Here is a 25,828-nt window from a genome sequence, read left to right as displayed (position 1 = left end):
GGTTAAATTTAATCTTCCCAGCACCAACAGGATTCAGAATTCTTCTCCTCACAAAGCTACTAGGGTAAAACATGAACTTACCACTGTCTTCTGAACCATACAATTTTTAGGCTGTTAACTGGTGAGATCACCAAGAGAGATCCAAAGAAAAATGTGTTGTGCAGAGTGCCTGACCAGCAGCTCACCAGCATTTATAACGGTGGGACTCCAGTTTAAGCACCAGAACTGATTGTGGTGGTAGCAGCATGTTACAGAACAGCTGATTTGCTTCCACTAGAACTGGAAAGCAAAATGAAACAGAGGTATTTCTGTTGTCCTAAGGAGGCCTGCGTTTCCACAGGTCACTTAATGGTTTTCAAGGCTGAAATTTTTGGCATATCCAATTCGTAAGTCCTCAAATGTTGCTTCATTGTCATGAGAGGTTGAGTAAGTGCCCTCTCTCCCACTGCACAGACTGATTTAGGATTTCTTAAGCTTGGTTGTCTGAAATTATGGCAACCTAAAATTGTTTATCACTGTAAGGATCAAATAGGATGGTAAACCTCATCTTTATTTTTGAGAGTAGCCTTTAGCATTCTATGAAATGACAACAGCAATAACAGAAATAACAAACAGACAATGTTTTCACCTATTTAACAATTCCAAAACACAGTCAAAGCAGCCATTAAACAGGACAAGGCATAAGGGTAGCTGGGGCTAAGGGGCAGTAGCACAGCCTTTCCTCCATCAGGATCACAAACTTGTGAGGCATTTACTCTTTGTGATAGGAGAGCACGTGTCCTCCAGGTAACTGCCACACCTACATGTGGCCATGAAACAGGCTGTAAAACTTGGAGTGCTGTCTCTAGGTTGTGTTCCCTCTGTTACTGGCCTCCTCACATGCAGTTCTTTTAAATCAGTGCTGGTCTTTGACTGTCATGCAAATTTTTTTTAGCCTTGAATCTGATCTTTAGACTTTTGGTCAGTCCTCCTGCAGACTTGCAAGGAGTTTTGAGATGCAGAGTCTCATAGCGATATCTATTTTATCTATTGATGCAATCCCATTCCTGAAATATGTGTATAGGAACAGGTGTACATAGATGCAGGTGCTCTGTATCCACTCCATTTTAGGATGGTGCTGTCTGTTTCTGACATCTGTCACTCTACAGATTGCTTGTTATCAGTCCTCTGAAAGTAATTCTCTCACTTCCCTTATGAAAATGTCCAAAATTGGACAGTTAAAAGGCAAACGAATTGCATTCCCCATCTAAATCCTCATGGACTGTGTTAATTGTGAGTATATACTTGTCATGTCTCCTAGTTCAAACACAAGTAGATAAAAAAGACCTGGGAGTTTTGAAGTGGATCAAAGGGGTTTGGTGATTATTTCAGCATACACGAGGTCTCCCCCCTGGTCCCACCATCAGCAAAAAGGACATTCAGGATCAGGGCCAGCATCATTAATACATACCCTGTTTTGTGCAGAGCAACAGAAGGGAGACACGAATGGCAGAGTAAGCTTAGTAAGCTCTTTTCAGACCCAAATGAACTGAGAAATTCAGATTCATCCCTGAGGAGAATAGCACAATTTCATTTACAAGGACAGCTTATAATACTGATGAGGACAACACAGAGATGTGTGCTTCAGGTGTTCCAGTGAACAGGAAAGCTAGAAAGACAAAGCAACCTGATGGGATTCTGTTTTCATTAAAACTGGACTGATTTTAAGAGCTTCCCTTTACACTTCTCCCTATGCCTTTTGTTGTAACATCACCATGCTGCCTCAACAACCCAAGATTTTTATACTAGAAAGTCAGGTATTTGTGGCCGTTGCTCCTATGAATCTCTTATTTTGTGATAGTACCTACTGCCTACTGCCCAGCTGAGAGCCCCTTTACATGAATGGAAGAATCTGTAAGATAATAGCATTCCTGAACAAAAAGGTGTACAGGCTTTAACTGTCATGAAAATGGATAGAGGGCAATGGCTGTGCTGGCTGAACTCTCTTAATGACTCTCTTTTCCTTTTTACCTTTTTGCTCTTTAATAACTCTGTTGGGTCCCGCTGCTTGTGGCGTTTTTAGTTCTTGTTTCTGAATAAATATTAAGACCCCTCTATCAGCTCCAGGTTCCCAATATCTTATTCCCCAGGTTTGTCCTAATAGCCATCCGTGGTCATTAGGCTGCAGGATTTCTAGTACATAACGTGCTTACAGCTGCCAAGATGGGGGTCCTCTGTGTGTCTATCCCAGCTAGGAGCTGGTGGATTGCATCCTCTGGGTCCCCATGTTATATTTAAGAATCTATTTTTAATGGCTACGTCCCAGTTTGAAGCTATGGTTTCACATCCCCAATATGCACAGTAATAGTGATTAGGGAAATTGCAATAGCTTTTCCCTGGATTTGAACTGGGGCAGAGATAAAAAGGTTTTATTGTTCTTTCTCGTCGACCGGGTAGGTCTAGTTCATAAAAGACTAAATCTTCCAATTTAACTTGGAATTTTGGGGATCAAATATATCGTTATACCGAACTTCTATTGAATCTTCCCATCAACCTAAGGTCCAATTGAAGGGTAATGCTCTTTTTTTTTTTTTTTTTAAAGTCATGGTAACCAATACCATTAATAGGATACTAGCTTTCATTTCCCCACTGTTCAGTACCTCTCTGCCTTCCTCGTCCACTCTTTTGCAGAGAACAACGGGATATCAATATCTTCTTGGCAGCAGCAGGTAGTCTTCAGGGGAATTTTGCTGTTATCCTGTCAATAATTTCCAAGGTCTAAAGAGTTAGTTATCTCTTAAATATATTTCCACCTGTTTGGTTGCTGTGTCCGTTTCCAGGCGAATCTTATAGTACAGTCTTAAAACTCTGCACCAGTCTGTTTCATGTACTTCCCAAAGTTCAGGTACTGACAGTTCCCATCCACAAAATAATTTACGAATTTCCACTTGATCCTCTGGTCCCCTGGTACGTATCGAATCATTGTGACATTTCATACAGTAAGGTTGTCTCTTAAATGAAACACAGGACCAATCCCTATCACAATTTAGACATTGGCAAACAACCCAACATGAATGTCCGGAAGTGGGGTGTTTTAAGCAGGGTATTCCCCGGAGATCTCCTATTCTGGGTGATTCGGGTATCTCCGTCTCTGTGTTGTTTTGCGGTCAGCCAGCAATGGTGAGACAGATAGCGATGTCCCAATAACGTCCTTCACACCGCCCCGTGGCTCAACATTGCTGCTCCGTGGGTGGCATAGGTAGAGATAGAGAAAAGATTCTGCCAACTATACAAAGGAGGTTAACAATCTTTATCTAAGCATTAAACCCATTTACCATTATCAATAAACAGTAACAGGCAATAACTACAAATGACTAACAGGAACTACAAATCCCTAACAAACGTTAGCTAACAACTCAAAACTCAAACATGTCATAAGCTAATTTCAAAACATTATCATAACAGGATTACATAACAAAACACAATACAACATTTCTTAGCATATATAAGGTTTGTTTGTGGGGGTTAAGAATCAAGAGCCAAGAGGTGGGCATTTAAAGGGGTAAATTTTCATGCCCCTTTAAGGTTAGGCTGCGCATGCGTTTTCATTGTGCAGTTTTGGTCAGGGCATTAGCCTGAATCTTGACCAGGAGGGTCACGGACCAATTTGTTTGTCTCGCCACAAACAATCCTTATCATTTTGGAAAAGATGGGAGCAGGAGACGACACACTCTGTACGGTTTTGCTGTTCAGCCTTTGCCTCATCGTGACTACAGTAACCATCAGCATGTGCTTTTGTGAGTGTTTTTGGTCACGCCGGTACAGAAGAGTGGGATCTCTTCCTCGCAATCCGCCCCGAGTAGTGGAACCCATGGGATACCAAAGCAGAGTGCGAGAGACTGTTACATAAACAAAAGAAAACTGTTGATCTCCAGCAGTTACCATGTGACTTGTTATTTGTTTCTGTTCATTTTCGTTACCTCGTGAAGAAAAATACCAAGGACCAGACAGACTATCGTGGAGGGAACAGATGGAGTTACCACCCCGACATTATTCAGGACCGTGCTGGACTCACGAGTGAAGAAGCCTGTTTTCCACCTCACATGAGACTTTGCTGGACTGTCATTCTGTTATTCAACTTCTAGTTCATGTTTGTTAAGAAATTGTTATTTGTTGTTTACTGGTTGTCAAATGATTCATTGAATTTACTTTACATCTAACACACGGTTTTCAAAATAAATCAAAAGGGTTGGGTAATACATATAATAACCTACAAAAACAAAACCTAAAACCAACACTGATAACTATACATTCCAGTTAAGTAATAAATGAACTATAAATACTATAGTTTCTTTAAACATTCTTTTTTTTTTTTAATACATATGCGTCACTATCATGGCTAGACTATAGGGATTTCGCATGTGCGGTCTTTCCAGATTGTTCCAGTACATTCTGTGGGGTTTAAAATTGCGCATGCGCATGTTCAAAGGCATACACGATAAAAGATGGCTGCTGGGTGTCCAGATGAAGTCCTGGACCCATTTCCCGAGCTTACCACTCCGGTAAGTTTGTTAATGGTAACATTTATGGCACTATGGCCAAATGACAGGTCCTTGCTTTCAGTGCAATGTTTTCTCACCATCAGACCGCCACGTCACCTGCCAGGGAGGAAGGCTCTGGATGGTCTAACCTGTATGGTTCATTATAAAGGGGAATCAAACCCCCCCTTTTTTTTTTTTTTTTCTCGTTGGTTAGGCAGAGGGTGAGTTTTTCTGCTGTCACACATCAAGAACTTATGGTGGAGGTGGAAAAGTATAAAAGACGTTACCACATCCTCGTCTGTGCGTTCCTGATGGTTGTTTTCTTTGGTATTCTACTTGTATTCTTCATCAGCCTACATTGTTGTATGAATTGTTAATAGTTAATTATTCCCAGATTCCTGTTTGCTATTAAATTGTTATTGTGTTAACTATCTAATCTGTATTGTCGACTGTACATTTCGGCGTACTACTCGAATTTGTTTAACGCCATTGGGTGAAATCATAGTAGCAAATTGCATGTTAGTTATAACGTGTTGAATTAATCTTATAAAACATGGAACAGCACATGGCAAAAACAATAAGGTGGCTAATCCACATAACAAATAAAATAGGATTCGTTTTACCCAGGGGCTCCCGAGAAGCCAGGAAAACAAGTCAATATTCCAGTCTTTCCAAGTTCGGACGGGAACATGGGCTAACCTCCCTGTCTCTGATGTGATTTGTTTAACTCCCTCACCATTGCCATCAATTTTCAAATAACAATTGGAAACATTTCATTTACCACAAACACTTCCTTCTTCGGCTAGCAGGTAATCGAGAATCATTAGAATAGTTTGGCTCCTGATCTGTACTTACAGTTTGGATTTTACCATCTGGTATTAAGGATAATTCCTCCTTTCCTACCTCCTCTGCTGCTGCAGAGTTTCACCTGCACATCCCATAACAAGTCACTGTCATGGTAAAACACACAGATTTACATTAGTAGAACTACTACAGAGTGTATTTTATTTCAGTTTTTCTGCCAATATTCCCCATAGCCTTGCTGAGCAAGGGATATTGTTTTACCTGAACTAGGCAGGCCTTCCCCTTATCATTTTTACTGTAACAGGTAAAGCATTTTTTCCTTACCTGGAATTTATTTCCAGATATACCTGGTTAAAGATTTCTTTTCCACTTAAAGATTTTGGTGAATTTGGCAGTCTTACTTGTTTTCTTAGTTTGTACTTTAAAGGTTTCAGGATGTTTTCCTGGTGGCCAGCAGCTCCCACAACTGTAACAAATTCTTTTCACTGAAGTTTAACACCAAATAAGTTGGTTTTGTATTCACTAAAAATTCCACCTCATTTTTCCTAGTCCCTAGTTCACCAGAACCCCTTGTTGGTTCTTTAGCTCAGGGCCCTCTCGCTTCCAGTGTCCACTTTCCCTACAATATGCTCATTCGCTTCTGCCTGATATTCCTCCTCGGTCTCTGCTTCATCTCCTCTACCAGTTTAGCACGACCCAGCTCTTCTTCTCTCACCTTCTGTACACGTCCCCTGTTCCTTCTATCAACTTTTCTACATCACGATTACCTTAGTAAAAATCAACTCAAACCTTTATCCAGGCCTATTCACAACCAACTTTCCAACATCTAAATTTCCCCATCCGAGATTCACCTTCACTCTCCTCAGACCCGCTGCCTGCCCTAGAGGGGCCGTTACCGGTCCCGTTGTGCTGCAAATGCTGCAGCAATCGGGGTGACATTGTCAGGTCCTTCTGCTCAAGTGTCAGCAACAGCAACCCCCTCCTCCCCACCATCAGAAGGGTTCGGGGCAGGAGATGCTCTTCCTGCTCTGCAGGTTACACAAGCCTGCCTCTGCTACAGCACTTCTGTTTTGACTCTTTCTGACCCTGAATGCAAATCTGCTCCTTGTTGCTTTAAGTCTGCGTTCTTACATACCACGCCTTCGCAGGCAAACAGCAAACACCCTGCCATGCGTCCCGCAGGGCTCAGCCGCACCTTCGAGGGGCGACGGGGCTTTGTACAAACTCACCCCGATACTTTAACACTTTCACAGGGTCTAGATAGCGGCGGGAGGGGAGGGAGGGAGGTGGTAAGGGCTGCTGCGGGGGGGGGGGGCAGGGGGGGGCGGTGGAGGTATATACGCAGGGGGAGAGGTAGGGATCTCATCCTCACTTCTATTCTTCTTCTTTTCCCCCCTTTGTTTTCTTTTAACGGGAACAAAAGGGCCCTAGTTTCAGACCCTGCCCATAAGGAAGCATACTCACTTTCCTCCGGGCAAAAGGGGTCTTTTGAATTCACATATCTATTCAAAGCCTGGCATATCCAGTCTTCAGATGGCCCGAAGACTGGTCGGTAGAGGTGGTCGCCCCTGATTTGTTTCCCACCCCAAACTTCCATACAGTAGTGTATCAATCTTACTTTACTCTTACCCTGCCTAGAAGGGTACGCATCCCAAAATTTTACCATGAGTCCTAGCGGACTCTCCGGTGGTATCTGTGGGAGCCTAATCTGGACCCCAGAACCACCCATGGGATCAGAGGGCTTGCTTTTCCTCTGTCCCATCTTCCGAGGCGCCTTCTTTCACTCGCGCAGTCGCTTCCCCTGGTTCGTGGCGCAGCCCCTCGCGGGGTCTGGAAACCGCACTACTGAGGGTCCGCACTCACTTCGCCCTCCCTGGGCGTTGCACACAAGCACGCTTCAGGATACCCAACCCCAACCGAATGGTTAACCGGCCTATACTCACGCGTCCTGCGTCTTCATTCGGGCTTCGTGCACAGAGGTTATGGGGTAACCGGTTTTATTTGCTTACTGTCACATTTGAGGTTCGTCGGTAAAGGGTTTGGCGTAGAAGCACCCTGACAAGGGCCGCTTATCCAGCGGGGCGCCTCCCCTGCCACGGACCTCAGGCCAGACTGCCCTTATCCGAGTCCCGGCACCAAAATTGTTAGAGTTTACCTGTCCAATGAAATGACAGAGACTGGCCAATTAGAAAATGTGATTTATTAAAGCAAGCGACAAGTAAGCAAAACAGCGCTGGGCGGCCGGGGAGTCTCCTGCTCCACCAGCGGCGCGCAAATTCAAGCAAGCTGAGCAGCTCTTTTTATCTTCCCCGAGGTCGCTTCTGACACCTTCAGTAGCCCCTCTGCTGCTTCTGTTATCGTGGTTTCTCGTCAGACAGGACGTTCCCATGTTTGGTGCAGCAAGATAACATTGTGGACATGTCTCTTCTTGTTAAACAGTAAGTTCTTAAGGCCACCACGATGGGTTCCTTCCTCTTGCTTACCTTGGTTGATCAGCAAATTACCTTTAGTTACTTATTACAGTACCAGCCCAGGAGAGAGGGGAGGCTGCTGCAGCCCCCCCCGGCTCCGGCCAAGGAAGTGTGTTCCAGTGGGCACACGCGTGCCGAGCGGGCATGCCCGCCACACACACGTGTGCATGCAGGTAGGGTCAGCGCTGGGTTATGCGGTGTACACACCCGCACAGGCAGGCAGAGGCAGCCCCCAGCCCCTGGTGCCTGTAAGCCCGCCGCAGGGGGCTGCGCTTTTCCAGCGCCGGGTGGGCACCGGGGCCCGGGGGGCAGCGATCTCGCTCGGGCTCTCGGCAGCGGAGCTCGGCAGCAGCCCGGGCTGCGAGAGGGGGGCGGCTCGGGGGGCGCGGGGCCACCCGGGGCGGGGGGACACCCCTCCCGGCCGGCGGGCGGTCCGGCACCGGTGCCGCGGGCTGGAGCGACCCCGCCCGCCCCTCCGTCGGGGCCAGCCGGCGGCTGGAAGCCGGTGGCCGCCCCCCGCCCCCCCGCGCCGCGGTGCGCTCGCTGCGGGGTGCGCCGGCGGGGCCGCTGTGCCCGGGCCGCAGAGCCCGCACGGCAGCCGGGGAGGGCTCCGCCGTCCCCCCCCGCCCTGCCCGGGGGCGGCTGCGGGAGCGGCGCGGGCGAGCCGGGGGAGCTGCGGGTGACGGGCGCCCCCCGAGCGGCTGCGGAGGACGGGCACGACCGCGGCAGAGGCCGCGAGTGCGGCGTGAAGGTGCCGGTCAGCCGGAGCCGCCTCCCGCGGGGGGCCCGGGCTCGCTGCCGGGTCTCCGCGCGGTCGGGGCTGTCGCTGCCGAGGTTCGAGACGTTTCGCCGCCGCCCCTCGCCCCGACACGCTCCTGCGACGGCGGCGCTGGCCGTGCCCGGCTCGGGGCAGGCGTTGGCCAGCCGGAGAGCGGACCCCTTCTCCGGGAGAGGCCGGAGCGAGGCGGCGAGCGCCGGGGAGCGCGCAGGGAAGGGAGCGGGCAGCCCTGCGCAGGGGGCGAACCCGGGGGCTGCGCCGCGGCTCCGCACTCGCGGCTCCGCCTCAGCCGCCGGCAGCCCCCGCAGAGCCGCCCCCGGCCCCGCACCGCGCCGCGCCGCGCCGCAGGCAGCCCCCGGCGCCCCGGGAAGCGTTGCGGACCGACGGCTTGCACGTAGGGGGTCAGCAGAAGGCAGCTCTGCGCCTTAAGTGGCGACGTAGAGAAAAGATGTGAGGGTCTGCAGCGAAGCACAGCAGAGGGTCCGGAGGACGGGCGTGTCGCAGGCGCTTGGCAGCACACGGCCTCGGGAGGGGGAACAGACGCCATGGGGCAAGCTGGGGCACAAGGTAAGCTCAAGGAGAACCAGTTGGTTAATGGGACCAAACAGAAATTACTTGAACTGTGCATGAACACTTGAGTGAAAGTAAAGACCGCTGTGCCTTTAAATGGGGACGAGGCTCGTAAGACCCAGTGAGGGTTAAGTGTGACTAAAGGTAAACGGTTTTTCCAGGGGTATAAAGTATTTTCCTGTCGCGAAGAGCTGTGCTAGCTTTGTGGGTTTGCCCCCCAGCTCCCGTCCCCGCAGACACGCGTAGCTGGTCCCTCGGCCGTGCGGGTGCTCGATCCGTTGCGCGGCGGGCGATGGGATCCGGCCGTTGGACGGCAGCATCAGGTCCCGAGGAGACGGTCGCTGCCGGCCTCGGCGCTCGGAGGGGCTGCGCGACGTCCCGGTGCGACATGTCCCTTCCCGGGGCTCGCCCCCCGTCTGGGTGCGAGGGGGGTGGCGGCCCGGCGAGTGGCGGGCCTGCCGGGGTGGGAGATGCGGCTCCAGGTGCTTTGGCCGCCGGCCCGGACGGTGCTTTCGCCTCTCGTTACGCGTTCGGGGGAGGCAGGAGGGTCGCCGTTACCGTCAGCGAGCCCGTGCTGCCGCCGCTGCCCGGCGCCGGGGCTGTGTGGCATCCCGGGGTGGCGGGGAGCGGAGCGATGCGCCTCGTCCTTGCAGGGTGCTGAGCTGCCCTTCCCCGGGGCCAGGGCTCGCTGCCGCTTCCAGCTGCACAGGATTTGGTCCCGCAGCCTCAGGGTGAGGGCTGGATTTTCGCGAAACGAGGAGGAGCTGCTGGCACCTTCTGTACTGGCGGGCGGCTTGATTTCTTGCTGTGCTTTTCGTACATTTTTAATAGCCCGGTGGAGTACAAATTGTAAAGGAAACTTCATACGCAGAGTTTTAGAGTTTGAAGAGAGATTATTCACGCTCCAGCTGTCGTGAGGTTTCACCTCTCCTTCCTGGCAGGACTGATCTTCCAGTTAGAAGTGAAACAAGGTCAAACGGTTAAAAAAAAAGGTTTCCTTCTGTCAGGGCGAATCTAAATCAATCAAATTCCCGGGCACCAAAGTGTGTTGTGTAACAAATGTGAGTGCAAAGGTAAGCACGTAGCTACAGGTAGCAGAAGAGCATGTGCGAGAGAAGTTGTGGGTCTTCTCTCTAAGTTCTAACACCTTGCTCTTTGCGCTGTTCTTCTGCAAATTTGCCTGGATTTTAAGCATGGACAGAAGAGGGAGAGAACGAACATATGCATTTGATTTACTTAATAGAAAATATCTTGGCAGAAACACATGCTTGTGCTGTGTATTCTGTTAGAGTTTGGCTTTTTAAAATACTCGTATGTTCTGTCTAATGAAAAGCTGGTAGTATCTCCCATTCACCTAAGAATATATGTTCAAACATAGCTTGAGGTATGCTGCTAATCACGTTAAGAAAAATGTATAGCTTAATATCAAACTAGCTAAAGTGCAGTCACTGGGGAATATCTCAGGTGCTTGTAAGCTTTAATTTAAAGAGTGCTATGAGGCTGGATTACCCGATAACCAGTACAATTGAAACAGCAATATAGCCCCTCTTTTTTGAAGGAAGACTGTAGGTCATTTTGAACAGCATAGAATCATAGAATCATTTAGGTTGGAAAAGTCCTTTAAGATCATTGAGTCCAGCCATTAACCTAACACTGCCAAGTCCATCACTAAACTGTGTCCCTGAGCACCACATCTACACATCTTTGAAATGCCTCCAGGGATGGTGAGGCCACCCTGAAACTTCCCTGGGCAGCTGGTTCCAGTCCTTGACAACCCTTTCAATGAAGAATTTTTTCCTAATGTCCACTCTAAACCTCCCCTGGGGCAACCTGAGGCCATTTCCTCTTGTCCTATCCCTTGTATCCTTGTTGGATCTGGTAGAAATGATCCCTAAATGGCAGTGTGTGAAGGATTAATTTAAATTCCAGATTCTGGTTGCCTGGCATTAGCAAAAATAAAGCTCTTGTGTTATTTCTCTTAACAGTTAAAAATTAGATGCAGGAAAAATAAAGAGAAACACTAAGTACTGAATTCCGCCCCCCCCCCCCCCCCCCCCCCCCCCGTCCCCCATTTACATTTTGGTAAGACAGAACTAATTTGCTCTCCTATCTGCTGTGCATCCTGGTGCTGAGCTAATCTTTTCTATGCCCTAGATTGTTATTAGCCTTGCTTGCTTATTACTGAAAGATTTACTTTCTAGGACTCCTTTTAATTCCATTTGCTCCTACACTGCCTTTCGTCTTAAATGTTATTTTTTTGTGGTGTCCTTTGAAAGATTCTTGGCCTTTTCTAACCTGGGACAAATTTATAGTAGCCTGCTCGAGTTTTCCTAATCGTTAATGATCTTCCCAGCAGGATATGTTCTTTGTCTTCTTCCTAACATGATTCGGGACACATTCTGTTTTAAAGTGCCCTTACCCTTGAACCATTGTGCTGGGATTTAGTGTATTGACCCAAACTCTAGTAGATTTTTCTTGAGGCTTTTCTGTGTCACTTTGCACAGCGCTCATAAGATACCTGCTGTCAAAGTGCTTGCATTTTAGTAATAACACCTTGGCATTGTTAAATTAAGTCTGTTTAAATTTTCCTTTGGCCGACTCATCTGTTTTAATTCCTTAAGTATTCAGGTTTGTTCTGAGACAGGTCGAGGAAAGGAGCACTTGTTCTTTACAGAGGATGAAATAGCAGAAATAAATGTGTAAATAGGCATGACCATTAGGCCATCAGGGGTGTTTCTATGGGTATGCCTGCCATGCCCAGAATGGTGTAAGAACAGTAATCCGCTTTGCAGATTTGGCTGTATGACCATATCACTATGTTTAGAGGTGCAGGCATCAATAGATGCAAGTGTTTTCACAGAATTAAGAAAACCATCTTGTCCATGCAGTCCAGCCATAAATGATGCTGAGAACAACAAATAATAGAAAAAAAAAAGTCTTTTCAGAGGCATATGAGTAAATAGAGTATTCTGTGCTGTCCTGTACATGCATGTGTGTACATGTATTCGTAGCCAGTGAGTCATGGCTCCTAAGCCTGATTTAAAAACTGAATGAGTTCATTATAATCCCCCTCCCCGCCTTCCCACCCCACCCCCCCAAAAAAAAATAAATCTGAGGAATCAATCTAATCTGCTTTACTAAATGAACATGTGAAAGTGCTTACCAGGGATAAACCTGGGGACTCTACATATTTCTCTCTTTTTTCCTCCAACAGAATGAAAACACCTTTGAGACAATAAAGGAGTTGGAAGAGGAGCCAGTGTGTCCCATTCAGTATTCTCTGTGTATCTGCGTGCACCGCTTCCCCTGTTTGGTTTCTGATCGAGACGGGAAGGACAGGGAGGGTGTAAGGACATTGCAACTCTCAGAGAGAAGATAGGCTTTTGTGCTGGCTTCAGCCAGTTCTGAGCTCTTTGGGGCTTAAATCTCCCCAGAATGGGTGTGATGTTGAGTTGTCTACTCCAGGGCAAATGGAGAGGAGGAGGGGTGCCTGGAGGGAGCACCCCTGGCGCAGGGGACACCCTGAGCATCAGAAGTTGTTGGAACCAGTGATGACTAGAGCTGTGACCAGGGGGGACCTCTCAGATTTCTCTGCATGTGGTACCCCAGTTGCTGGGACATACATTAAGCAGAGATTGTGCGGTGTGGCGGGAGGGTGACTTGGTTTGCAAAGGGGGAGCTCAGGCCAAGACCCTGCAAGGCAGGTAGAACTGCAGATCCTCCCTGTGCTTCGTGTTCACCTTGCCTGTGACAACGTGCCGCAGAAAAGCTGAGCACAGCCCTTTGCTGACGCCCAGCAGCTTGTGCTCCCTGCTGTGCGCCTCTGAAATATTTTGGTTGATCCTCATTTCATGGCGAGCTCTATTGTCCCCCCAGCCAGGGCTACTGCAGCAGTAGCAAACCAGGGCTTCTAGTTACTCCCCGACGCCTGCCTTCCTCCCCCTCTGCATCTCCCCAGCTCTCACAGAGGAGGGGTTGCCAGTGGTGCCTTCTGCAGGCAGGGCACATCTGCAGCTTCCATTGAATACCCTCCTTCCCTTTGAAAGCCCTGCCTCTTTCTGGCGGGTGGGGTTTGCTCATTTCCGTGAGCGCTTTTGCAGGTGGTGGTGACATGGGAAGGAAAGGGACATACAGTGCTGGAGGTAAAGAGCCGCTGCGCGTCTGTTTACACCGTGTTTGTACAGCTGAGGTGGGTACAAATCGGGGGTGGCTTTGCTGGAGAACTCTGCCAGGGCTATAACTGACCGCCTGTTTGGGAGTCCCAGAGCAGCACGTTCGGTAACAGGAGATCGCTGCGCTGCCTGCCCTTGCCGTTGCTGTTGCGCATGCGGCAGTAAACACCTCCTCTGCACAAAACTGAGTCCGGGTAGAGTCCACGGAGACAGTTTTGGTAAGAATCCCAGGTGCTGCAGAAAAGCAGTCTGAGGTCTCAGCTGAGCTGTACTGCTTCAGAAGGGAGATCAGCCATAGATGCGTACGTGCTTTCCTTCTCAAAGAGGGGAAAGATGGTGTGGGATAGTCCTTTGCTCGGTGGTCCTGTGGGCATGTGCACCGGAGAGGAGCCATCACAGGCCACCTCTTCCTGAGCAAGCCACCACTGTGGGAGGCACTGAGGTGCTCAGCAGAGGCAGTTTAGGAGTGACAGGGGTGACCTGTCCCGCTGCTTGGAGGTAATCCCCTCCATACAACCCTGAGATGCAACGTACCCAGCTAGAAGGAATCCCAGTAGAGGTGGACAAAAAGATGAACACGTGCAGGTATTGCTCCCCAGCAACATGCGAAAAAATTCATCAGCCGTACATATCCTGGCATGTATCCGTTCATATGGAAGGTGAATATTTATGGTTTTTAGTGTAAGTGAAAAGTTGTTGGACAGTCTGTTTTGCCTTGGAACGAAACCATACAATTAAATTTCGCGAAGCAACCCGTGTTTCACATCCGTGGACAAGGTGAAATGCCATGTGCATGAGAGCGTTTCTCATCAGCGCGGATCTTTGCTGTCTCTAAAGCAGTGCAGGCTGGGGCTGTGGGTGCTACTGGAGACATGCAGCCCGCCTGCACTGCAGGAAGGTCATTCTGGTCTGACTGTCAGCTGGAGCTGTATGTTGTACACTATTGTACGTGTTGTGCCAAGCTTTCTGCAGGTAAAGAAAGAAGCAGTCATGTATTTGACAACAGCAATCATAGGTGATGCTGTGAAGAAATTCAGGGAAAATCTGCGGCGCATGTGATTTTGACTACAACCAAGCTGTAATTCTGACTTGTCTTGGTCACTTTAATTAGTAATGTGTCATTAATTTAAAAATAACCGGTGCGGTTAAAGAGCATGGGTGTTGGTCAGAAATGCCTGGTTTCTCATGTGTAAATTCACCAAGTCAGAGGCACTGATGCAAGTGCCTGGATGAATCGGTAAAACAGGGCTGGGCTAGCCAGGGCTGGCACGGGCAGCGTGTGCAGCATGTAGTGGTTTAGGCAATAGCTCTAATTCAGAGTTATGGTGGAGGCGCTGAACGTGCTTGGGTTTGAAAGCACACGGTCTTCGTTAGCTTCAACGGAAACTGCAGGATTCTGCTGTGCAAATCAATGAAACTGTGAGATACAATCCACTGTTCAGGAAAGTCAGAACATGTTTTTAAGGAGGTCTCTGTTGGGAGGTAAAACCGCTGCTGAAGCGATAGCAGCGATGGAGCGTGTGTAAAAGAGCCTGGGGAGACCTGCAGCCTTCTGGAGCCAGGCAGAATATTTCCTGTTCACTTGAGCTATTGGTCACGACGGGAAGATGCTTCCTACAAACTGGGGTTTGTTCTAATGGAAATAGGTGACTGGTGAAGAAAGAGGGCAGTGGAGGGTTGTCTTTTTCCCCATTTTTGCAAAACGGAATGCATTATTGTTCCAGTTTAGCAGCAGGTGGCACTTGGTTCCAGTGCAAGTAGTTATCTCTTCATTGCCATAAAAAGAAATCCATACAATTATATCAGTTCTGATTCTGAATCAAAGAATGAAAATAGCTTCTGGACAGGGTCTTGACTACTAATTCATGTGCTGTGCTATCTGCGTGGTGTGTCTTCATTGCCTTTCACTAAAATTCCTCTTTCCTGTGAAACCAGTTGTGTTTGTGGGTTTGAGATCTTTTTTTCTTTCCTCTCCTTGTTCACAGTTCCCCTTGATTTTTTTCTGGTGGTGTTACAACGAACATTGTGCAGTCCTCCTAACGCTTTGTCCATCAGTAATGCTTTCACTTTTTTCTTGTTCCTGTTTTAAGAGACACTATTGTTTTCTTTCTAAGGGCTGTATTTTTTTTATGTCTTGCATCATGAGTGAATTCAAAGTACTTTCAATGGCATAATACACTTTGTAGTGTAATTTTGTGAAAATGCTTCTCTATGAATTACAAAAAAGATCATTTTATATTATTTCAGGGGTAAACCCTGAATTAATCAATCTTGGATGTGGTGTTTCTGTCTTCTAGAAATACGTGAAGCTTAACTTTGTTTTTATAGGTTGAGAAGGAAAAAAGCAAAGAAAGATGTTCAAAAGTGCAGGCGGTGGCAAAACAGGAATGTGTGGATAAATTAATTAACATCACTAATCGTCAAATGAAACAAAAGATTACTGTAAGGAAGAATGACTGTTTGAAAATGGAGAATGAAAACACGATAGAAGAAAAAGACAAAAAGTTTTTCATCTGGGGAGAGCTCAAAATTGATTAAAGTGCCAATAAAAGGGTAAGCTAAGGAAATAATCTCTAGCTCTTATTTGTAGTACTATGTAAGTGTCTTAGGTTTTCTGATACTGTGGTAGTTGAAGTAGTTTCCTCAGTGGTGAAAGCCATAGTGAGCAGTCCACTGCTTCTCAAAAAATGAAGAAAAATTCTTTTTTGACAAAATGAAGCGCACGATGGAGGTTCAAATTTATTGCCTGCTCTAAAAAAAGAAAAGGGGAAACCAAAAGAAAACCCCCACCTAAATTCCTGTGATTTCCATGTCAACACTGAGGTAAAATGCATCTTCAAAACCAGAACTGAAGACTGGAAAAAGCAGTTATTTTTGTAGGAAATGGCCACCTAGAAAAGAAAAGTAGGAATTTGGGGTTTGCTACTACTCCCTTTTCTAGGTGATTTTAGTGATCTCCATGCAGTTGGTGTTTTCCTTTTCATTAAGTTAATATGCCCTTTGTCAGGAGAGGGGAAAAGATGATATTACCAAACCAATCTCAAAAGTCTAAAGAAGGCACACGTATTTTTATGCAGACCTAAGCAGGAGCTTTTTCTGTCTGTCCTTCAAAGGAATCTCTGCTCTAGGTGCTTTCTGTAACGTGGCTATTGGGTATAGTCCAGCTTAACCTGGATCTAGCTCAGATTCCACGTGTCCCCCGCACTCCTAGGGGAAGGGTTTTAAATACTTGGGCATATTCCATGATCTTTACAGTCAAGTCTGTGATTTTATCATAGATATTTTTTGTCTCAGTTGTTTCTGGACATCATCTTAATGTCTGTTTCACAGAAATATTTTTTATAAACCTAGTAACTTGGTGATTTCTTTCTTTCTTTCTGTGTAATGCAGTAAAATTGCCCTGAATGCCAAAGTTGCAAAGAAAGGTAAAAGACAGCCTTCAAAGCAGAGGGCTCATCAGCAGATGAGCTCTTCCAGTGGCAATCATGGTCAAGTACCGGATGAGAGCACTTCCAGTGAAACATCTGAGGATGAAGGAAGGTATGCATGTAAGGAATGTTGAAAATAAAACTTACTTAATGATAAAAATTGGCCTGAGAGCTAGAGGCAAGTTTGGGTTTTTGTTGTGTGTTTAGGTTTTTTGTAAACCTGATGCATATGAAGATTCTTGTTCTTTCATGTGACCGCCTGATGTTCTTTCTTGTTCTTTCTTGTTCTTTCCTGTGACTACCTGATGCGCTTTGTGTTGACAAACAGTTCACTTTTGTTTAGAGTGCTTTTGAACATGCTGGCCAAGTTAACAATAAGGTCACGTGCACAAATTCTGATTCATTACATGAGTGTGTGTGCACAGGCATAGAAGTATTTCATGTGTTTAAAAAGGGTGAGGTATCTCAGTTTTTTTCACGGCAGGTATCTCAGGATTTTTTGCCCTGCTCCCCACTCCACCTTTTCTCTTGCAGCTGCGTACCCTCCTGACTTCTTGCCCACCCTGAACTTACTTGTGTGGGTTGTGGCAAAGTGAGAAAGAGCAAGTTGTTGACACTGTTCAGCCCTAGCTAAAAATCTGGTGTGTTATCAACACTGTTTTGGTCAGAAATCTAACGCACAGCCCTGTGTGGGCTGCTGTGAAGAAAATAAACTGCATCCCAGCCAGACCCAGGACACCAGAGAATCCAAAATTACAGTTCTTTGACCTGTAGGAGAAGGATTCTCGGTACTGAAGAGAGCTAAACCCCTGGTATTAAACAGGGAATGCACGTAACCGTACAGCTACATGTCTGTAGCTGTAAGATTTCTGTCACTTTGCGTGAAGTTTAGGGAACAGTTATTTCAACTATTTGCTTAATATCTTGCGGAAAAATTAGCCTTCCAGTAGACATTAATAGTACACAATAATTGTTTCAGTCTTGAACTATATCTAGCAAAGTTGCTATACCAGATTTTAGTTTAATTCAGTTCTGCAATTAAGTTTTCAAAGCTACTGTAGGTATTATTCATAATGCAAAGTAAGCATTTCAGTACTGAAATATATTTCTGTTTTCTAGACCTGCAGCAACACCCAGGAGTGAAAGGAACGAGGTACTGTAAAACTAGTTTCTTGGTAAACAGTCTCTATCAGCTTTTAATCACGTAGATGGGAGCAGTGTTTATGTAGTGATCAACCAGATGTACAAATTGCTGCTGGTATGCAGCTTTATTGTATTTGAGACAAATCTGTGGGCTGTGAAGGAGAGAATGAATCATTCATGCATTTGTAATGGTCTGTAATACTAGACAGTGGAATTACAGAAAGTACTGTATTTTTTGTAGGTCAGCATACCAATGGAAGTAACTGATGGCCCTGGTTTAACTCACTCATCTGACCCAACTTCAGAGGATGTCCGGTTGGAAGCTTCAACCTACAAGGAGACTATGCTGCTGTTGGAAGAGCTTGGTGTGGTTCATATGGGTATGTTTTCAAGTCTCTGTCTTCAGCTGTTACAAGTTCCCCTTAAAACATGATTTCTTTGTATGCGCTCCTAAGTATTTTAATTTCATATTTTGATATAGTATCTCTTTGTGACTAGAGATCCCCCTCAAAAGCTGTGAAACTGTCACCTGACCTGAGATGTTGCCTGCATTACCAGCCGATGTGCCTTACGTTATCATTGGTTCTCTGTCTAGTCAGAGCTGGAGAAGCAGTTTCTTGCAAAGTACAGTTCAGCTCCTTCTAATGCGGTCATCAAAAGTCAGCAAGAGCTTTTTCTTCTTTATATCCCCTTGATGTGGTTTACGCCCAGCTACACCTAAACACCTAAGCACCACACAGCCACTCACTTGTTCCACCCCAGTGGGGTGGGGGAGAGCATCGGAAAGGGAAAAGTGAGAAAACTCATGGGTCGGCATGAAAACAGGTTAATAGCAAAAGCCACGCACGCAAGCAAAGCAAAGCAAGGAATTCATCCAGCACGTCCCATGGGCAGGCGGGTGTTCAGCCATCTCCAGGACAGCAGGGCTCCGTCACGCATAACAAATACTTGGGAAGACAAAGTGCCATCACTCTGGATGTCCCTCCCTTCCTTCGTCCTCCCCCAGCTTTATATGCTGAGCATGATGCCGCATGGCATGGCACATCCCTTGGGTCAGCTGGGGTCAGCTGTCCCAGCCGTGTCCCGGCCCGGCTCCTTGCGTACCCCCAGCCTGCTCGCTGGTGGGGTGGGGTGAGGAGCAGGAAAGGCCTTGGCTCTGTGTGAGCGCTGCTGGGCCGTAACGAACACATCCCCGTGCTACCAACCCTGTTTGCGGCACAACTGTAAAACATGGCCCCGTACCAGCGACTGCGAAGAAAATTAACACTATCCCAGCCACAACCAGCACACCCCTCAACAGCTAATGACAAAGAGTACAGCAAAATAATGGCTTTGCTTAAAAATAGTAAGTACATATATATAACAAATTTCAACTGTCATAAGATGCTTGCATATATGCACAAGGCATTATATAAACATAAGCATCACTTACTAGGGCTCTTAAACTATGCTAAAATTTCATTAGGCAAGTGTTAACCTTGGCCGAAGGCCAAACTCCCCCCCAGTGCTGCCACTGCCCGTCCTTGACAAAATGGGGTGAAAAAGCTTGTGGGTCAGTGTGAAGGCAGGGCTGTCACTTCCCAGGGACTGTCACTGGCAAAACAGACTCCACCGATTAAAATACATTTGGATAGTGAGAAACAAAGACCCCAAACCTGAGAAGGACACGTCGGCACCCCCCCTGCTCAAGCTCTGCCGCGCTCCTTCCCTGCCACCTCCCCAGGCAGCGCGGGGAGGCTGCGGTCGGCAGTCGGGACGTAGCAGTTTCTCTGCTGCTCCTTCCTCGTCCCTTTTCCCTGCTCCAGTGTGAGTCCTCCCCCAGGCTGCAGTCCTTTGGGGAAAATCTCCTCCAGCCTGGGCCCTCCATGGGTCGCAGGTCCTTCGGGAAGGATCCGCCTGCTCTGGCACGGGGTCCTCCGCAGCACTGCGCTGTGGGTATCTGCTCCAGCATGGTTCTCTCCGGGGCTGCAGGGGAATCTCTGCTCTGGCACCTGGAGCAGCACCTCTCCCTCCTCCTTCGCTGACCTGGGTGTTCGTTTGCAGGGCTGGTTTTCACATGCTTTTCCCCTTCTCTGCCCGTGTGGTGGTTTCGCCCTTTCCTACATTTGTTTTTCCTGAGGAGCTGCCAGCACGGCTGAGAGGCTCAGCTGTGCCCTGCGGTGGGTCCATTGAAACCGTCCATGTCCAGCACGGGGCGACCCCTGGCTTCTTCTCACAGGGACCTTCCCACTAACCTGCCACCTGCACGTAATACAGCAAAGCACTGAACAGCTTATACATTGGGCAGTATTTGTGCAGCTTTGTGTCTTTTCTGTCTCAAAACAGGTTCTGCTACTTTGTTGAAAATGCAAAACATACTTCTTGAATATGAACGGAGAATAGAACGTCAGAAAAATCAGTATAAAGCGCTCTCAAGAGAAGTAAGGAAATTGGAAGACGAAAGGGAGGAGTCACAGTTCAGAGCGGAGAAGACTCAAGATTTGAAATCCGTGTTGGCTCACCAAGAAGCAGAATGGAAAAGGGATATCCAAAGCCTTAAGTATGTAAATTGTGGTCTGATAATGTATTATCTTGGTAGTGGTTTTGTTCCGAAAGACACTGATGGTGCAGGCAACAGGATGAGAAGTTTCCAGGCTTTTGGGTTTGGGTTTTTTGAATCCCGTGGGCCAGTTATGCTATGAAGTACATAATGTGAGAGGGGAAAAAACGTCCGGATACCAGCTCCATGTACAGTCTTCTGGATGTTGTTCTAACTTTGTTTTCTAGCAAGAAAAGAGCAAGAGAGTGTGTACAGGGAAATCAGATTTATAAGAGAGATTTGAGAGATGGTTGGGTGTTTGGTTTTTTTTCATTTTGTCCTTGCAGCTTCAGTTGGCCTATAATACTAGGATTTCTGGTAACTCCACCCAGTGCAAGTCAAACCAGAGCTTAGAGCATTTGTTTGCTTACCTGTTTGTTTGTTGGAAGGGTCAAGTTTGGGATTGCCCCTTTCCCCACACTCCTGAGCTAGACCCGGAGGCGTGAGGTTTCTCATCGCTGTTGACATCACGTCCGACAGGGGTGGCCAGCAGGCACCGTAGGCAGTTGAGCAAGGACAACTGCAGAGCCCTGGCCTGGGAGGGGAGATCTCCTTGTGGTGATCCCCGGTGGGATGGCGTGGCTGGGGAGCTGGCCCAGCAGGGCCAGGCGGCCCAGGCAGAGAGCGAGCTCAGCAGGAGCCACCGTGAGCTTGCAGCTGGGGCGGCCCGCAGCGGCCTGGGCTGTATGGGGGGCAGCAGTGCCAGGGCACTGGGGGCAGGGAGTGCCCACCCCTCCTCAGGGCTTGCTGAGCTGTGTCTCGAGCCCGGGGTCCGGTTTTTGGCCGCCCAGCCCAGGAGATCTTGCCCAGCCCGTGTGAGGTCGGCAGGGAGATGCCGGGCTGGCCCGGGGGCAGGAGCACCAGCCCTGTGAGGGGAGGCTGTGGGAGCTGGGCCTGGGGGAGTTGGGCCTCCCAGCGCGGGGGAGGGGAGTACGAGGAAGACGAGGCCGGTCCCAGCTTGGCCTGGGTTTGACTTCAGCAGGTGTTCAAAATCCTCAAGCATCTGTCAAGTATAAAGAAGTAGTATTTTCATTCTAAGTGAATTCTCCAAGCAGCGTTAAATTTATTTTTAATTCGCAACTTTTTGCGAAATTACACTAGAAATTACATGTAAAGCTTTTTCCTTGCAATATACACCATTCAAATACAAATGTTTCTGTCAGTCTTTCAAGTAATTTTAGTGGTGGTTGATTCTTGTTTTGCAGAATTTCTAAAGCAGGCTTTCAATTGGCAGTTCTTCCCTTACGTTGACGATTTTTTTTAATTTATTTTTTTGTTCACTGTTGCGAGTATATGGGAAAAAATAGTCAAAATAATGATCAAACACAAAGCTGCTTGCTTGTTTGGGTACCGTGGGCACACCATGGACCGTTTTTTACCATGTCAGTGCTTATTGCTGATTGTTTCAGTTGGTAAAGAAGCTGACCTTCCATAAGGCTTTCCTTGTAAGTCAGCTTCAAAATGGAATTGCTGTAGTTTCTCCCAGAGGTAGATCCAACTGAGGTTTAAAACTGTTTTTAATCGTATTCAGCTTAAACCCCATGCATTTCTGAATCTGGTTTTGAACACTGACATCCTTCTGGAGTAAACAGAAGCTGCTTGTTCTGCCTGTGGTCAGCAGTTGTTTTAGACTTACAGAAGGCTTGCTGAAAAATTGTTGGGTCTGCCATAGATAAGTGGCGTGCTGATTCACCAGTATTGCTTCTGGTCACTGAATCCGTAATGTGTAGGCAATGCTCAGTATACTAAGAAAATGTATACTAACCATAGTAAAAGTTTGCGATGCTTTGATCTGATGAGACAACAAACTCCTTTTTCAACAAAATGGCTGTAATATGAAGATGGGTTTTTTTAATTTTATTATAGAAGTGTGCACACTGGTGTGTGTTTCCCTATACAAACTTACAAATAACTGATAAATCACTCAAAGTTTTTTTTCTGTATCTTGTACAGCTGATACCATGCACAATGGAATGAAGTTAGAATTCTTTAAAAAGTTGAAAAGTACAGTAAAAATATGAACTCTGAAAACGTTTAACATTTTTTATGGTTTGAGTTGTCTCTGCAAGTCCATCATTGGAATATCTACTTTTATATCAGTGCTTTTGTTTCTCAAATACTCCGTTAAATCCCAGATGTTCTTTGAAACAAGAAGAAGAAAAGAGGCTCAGAGTAGAAGTGCTGTGTGAGAAAAGGAGAGAAGACCTCCGAAGGAAAGAAGATCAATATTGTAAAGAGATGGAGGAGAAACAGAAACTTGAGTTACAGTCTAGGAATTTAGAAATGGAACTAAGAACACTGAGAACGCTCTTGAAACAGGTATATTAAATAATGAATTAAACTCTTTGTCTTATTTTCTGCTTCTTTTCAATTGTATTCCGGTATGCCTAGAGAAGGAGGCGCTTTGTTCACGGAAGAGGCGCTGGATAACAATTGTCAAATTTTGAGAACAGTAGAGTACAGTTGGTTCACAATTGGGTTGTTCTTTTTTTTTTTGCTTTGCAGTTTATTATTCCTTTTTTCCTTTTTCAAAATTTAGGTTTCATTTGTATTTCAGGCAAAGCCTGACCTTTTTTTGAATTACTACAAAACATCCTGTATTTTGCCTTCTTAAATTTTCCTAAGAAAATTTAAATTTATTTATTTATAGGTGGATTATCATAACGGTGGGGAATCAAAAATGTTTTCAAGTATGCAAGGGAGAATGGGAAGATGTATTGCTAGCTCTGTTTTTTCTTAAGATGCAAGCAGTTTTATTGTATTACTGTAGGCTGAAGAGGAACGTGATGAAACACAGAGACAGCTCTCTCAGGAAAAGAGGGCCAGAGCCCTTCAAGAAGGAATTTTGAACAACCACCTTGGGAGACAAACGGAACTAGAAGAAGAGACAAGAAGATCTATAGGAAAAAAATCAGAGGTAAGCAGATTTTTTTTCTAATAAATCAAATTTCACCATGTTTGTTTTAAAGTCATAATAAATCTTACATAGCTTTTTCTGTTTCTTGATGGTTTATTTACTGTTTACCCGTGTAACTTACCTGGGTAAATACCTTTCTTGTTTTCTCTTATGTCTAAAAGTTCTGGAAAGCAGCATCACTCCTGTATGTACCTGAATTACTTGTGCAAGTAGGAAACTAATAGAAGACACTATTTACCCCGTTTCTTAACCTATCTGTTATTTTCCATTTCATAGACATTTTGTCATCGCTTTTTAGGCTTTCTAGCAGTGAAACACCTAGCTACCTATGGCAAGGTTGACCAGGAAGAAAGTTGTTTGACAGTGTTTGTGTTTCCATTGCTTTTTTTTTTTAAATTAGTTATTCCCTTATTGAACTTACTTCAAGTATGCCTTTCTTTGCCACCTCCACATAACTAAAATTTTATGATCGACTATCAGCAATGAATTCAACTCTCTGTAAGAGTCAGAGTAACTGGAGGAGAAAAAGCAATCATAAACACTGTATTAAAAAAGATCTTGAAAAGAGTTTACTGAATTTCCTAAAGAATGTGCAGTGCCTTGAAGCCTTTTTGTTCTTGGCTGTGCTGCCCAATAAATGTAGGGTGAATGTGTTTAAGTGGAAAAGAGTTATACATACAATAAAGAAGAAATATACAGGACTATTGCATTCCGGGGGTGATTGAGTCTTATAGCTAACTTTCAGTAATACAAAAGGATAAGTGTTCAGAAGACATTTGAGAAGGAAATTACCCTTTCTAGCCTTGTTTTTACCAGATCTGTAGCACAACTAATTCAACCTTAAAGGCAGTATTATAAAGGCATGCACATACAAGAAAGCGCTGTCATTTTAAAAGCTTTGGTTGCTGGTTTAAGGGGGGAAAAAAACGAAACTGTGTATTTGGGATGTTCATTTAGGTTTTAAGGATATGTTGCACTTCCGTTGTGTACGTACATTGTACATGTGCATGGGTTCACAGAGTAGCTTATTGCCTGAAACTTCATCTTTGAAGTCATGCTTCAGTACTAGAAATGTTAAAATGCAGTTTATTGCTGCAGGTTTTTTGTAGATTCATTTCCCAATTGGCTCTTTATTCATTTTCCCTGTCATTCAGGAATCCAGCACTGATAGAGAACAGGATCTGTTGTACAAGAATCAGTTACTACAAGATGAGATTGCTGTGCTAACGCTAGAACTCACTCAAGTAAGACTTAGGCACCAGGAGGAATAAGGAAAATATTTAAAGGAAAATGAGACCTTGAAAGAAAAAAATGAAGCTCTCAAAAAGGAACTTAAACTGAACAAGGAAGCATTAAGACAAATGTTTTTTCAGTTCAACGCGGAGCTGGACTTAGTAAAGACAGAATCTGCAGTGCTGACTTCCAAACTTGAGCAGACAAACAAAAGCAAAGACAGACTAGAGACAGAAATTGAATCATTTCGTTCCTCCCTGAACGCTGCAGTTCAAGAACTTGAACTTCATTTGTCATCAAAAAGCAATGCTGAACGAAGATTTCCCAGAGAACGTGATGAATGCCTTTGCTTGCAAGTCGAGCTCCATCGTGACCTCTCTGACGTGCAAGAAACCAACAAGAGCTTGTCTCTGCAGCTGTGTAAAGCTAAAAGCAAAGCTAACAGGCTAGAAAATGAGCTTCACCAGTTGAAGCAAATGCTCAGAGAAAAAGCTTTGCTTTTAGAAATGACAAAAAAGAATTAAGTCAAGGCCAGTGTCGGGCACAGGAATGTGATCATGCTCGACAACTTGAGAAAGATCCAGTAAGCGAACCTGTAATAAAACAGGAGTCCTTGCAGGAGCGATTGGCCCAGCTCCAGAGTGAAAACCTTTTTACTCCATCAGCAATGGGAAGAGATGCAGAACAAGAGGATCATGAAAGAAAAAATAGTGGATTATGGGCAGGACCGTTTTAATGACATTTTCAACAAACTTAGAGCTGATACAGAAAAGCAAGTTTATCTAATAGAAGAGTGAAACAAGGATTTAAATGCCAAGTGTACTGATTTAAGGGAACAAGTCTTTAAATATGAGACTGACGTAGTAGAAAGACAGGTAAAGTATATGCGTAGAAAGAACAATTTAAAGTTTGTCCATTCTTGAAATCAGTTTGTTCCTACAATGTATCCGGTGCAAGTTACATGTATGGGACCAAAGAATACTGATTTGTTCTGGTTTGTTATGTTTCCCTCGGAATTGCGGAAAGTTTTGGCAACGGGGATATTAGTCCTCAGATCTAAGCAGAGAACAGAAAAAAGGTATCCAAGTCTAAGCTTTGATCAAGAAAGGTGATTCTTCTCTAGAACTTTTTTCCATCTATTTTCCTTAGTCCATGTTATGCCCTATAGAATAGTCTTAAGTATTGGATGGTTTTGATGTAAGTATTGCACTGAT

The 25,828-nt window shown here is 45.8% G+C and overlaps 1 protein-coding gene across 1 annotated transcript; it reads left to right on the top strand.

Moving 5' to 3' along the window:
* Positions 1–18,131: 18,131 nt before the first annotated feature.
* On the top strand, positions 18,132–25,064 carry LOC130159872 (ankyrin repeat domain-containing protein 26-like). Its single transcript, XM_056361902.1, has 5 exons — positions 18,132–18,266; positions 20,212–20,425; positions 22,600–22,783; positions 24,536–24,625; positions 24,885–25,064. The coding sequence occupies exons 1-5, from the start codon at positions 18,140–18,142 to the stop codon at positions 25,062–25,064; spliced, it is 795 nt and encodes a 264-aa protein (XP_056217877.1). The 5' UTR covers positions 18,132–18,139.
* Positions 25,065–25,828: the final 764 nt, after the last annotated feature.

The sequence above is a fragment of the Falco biarmicus genome, chromosome 16 (assembly GCF_023638135.1).
Source record: "Falco biarmicus isolate bFalBia1 chromosome 16, bFalBia1.pri, whole genome shotgun sequence".
Taxonomy (NCBI): Eukaryota; Metazoa; Chordata; class Aves; order Falconiformes; family Falconidae; genus Falco; species Falco biarmicus.
Note: the sequence above shows the minus strand (reverse complement) of the source record. Positions and strands in the feature narration are given on the sequence as shown.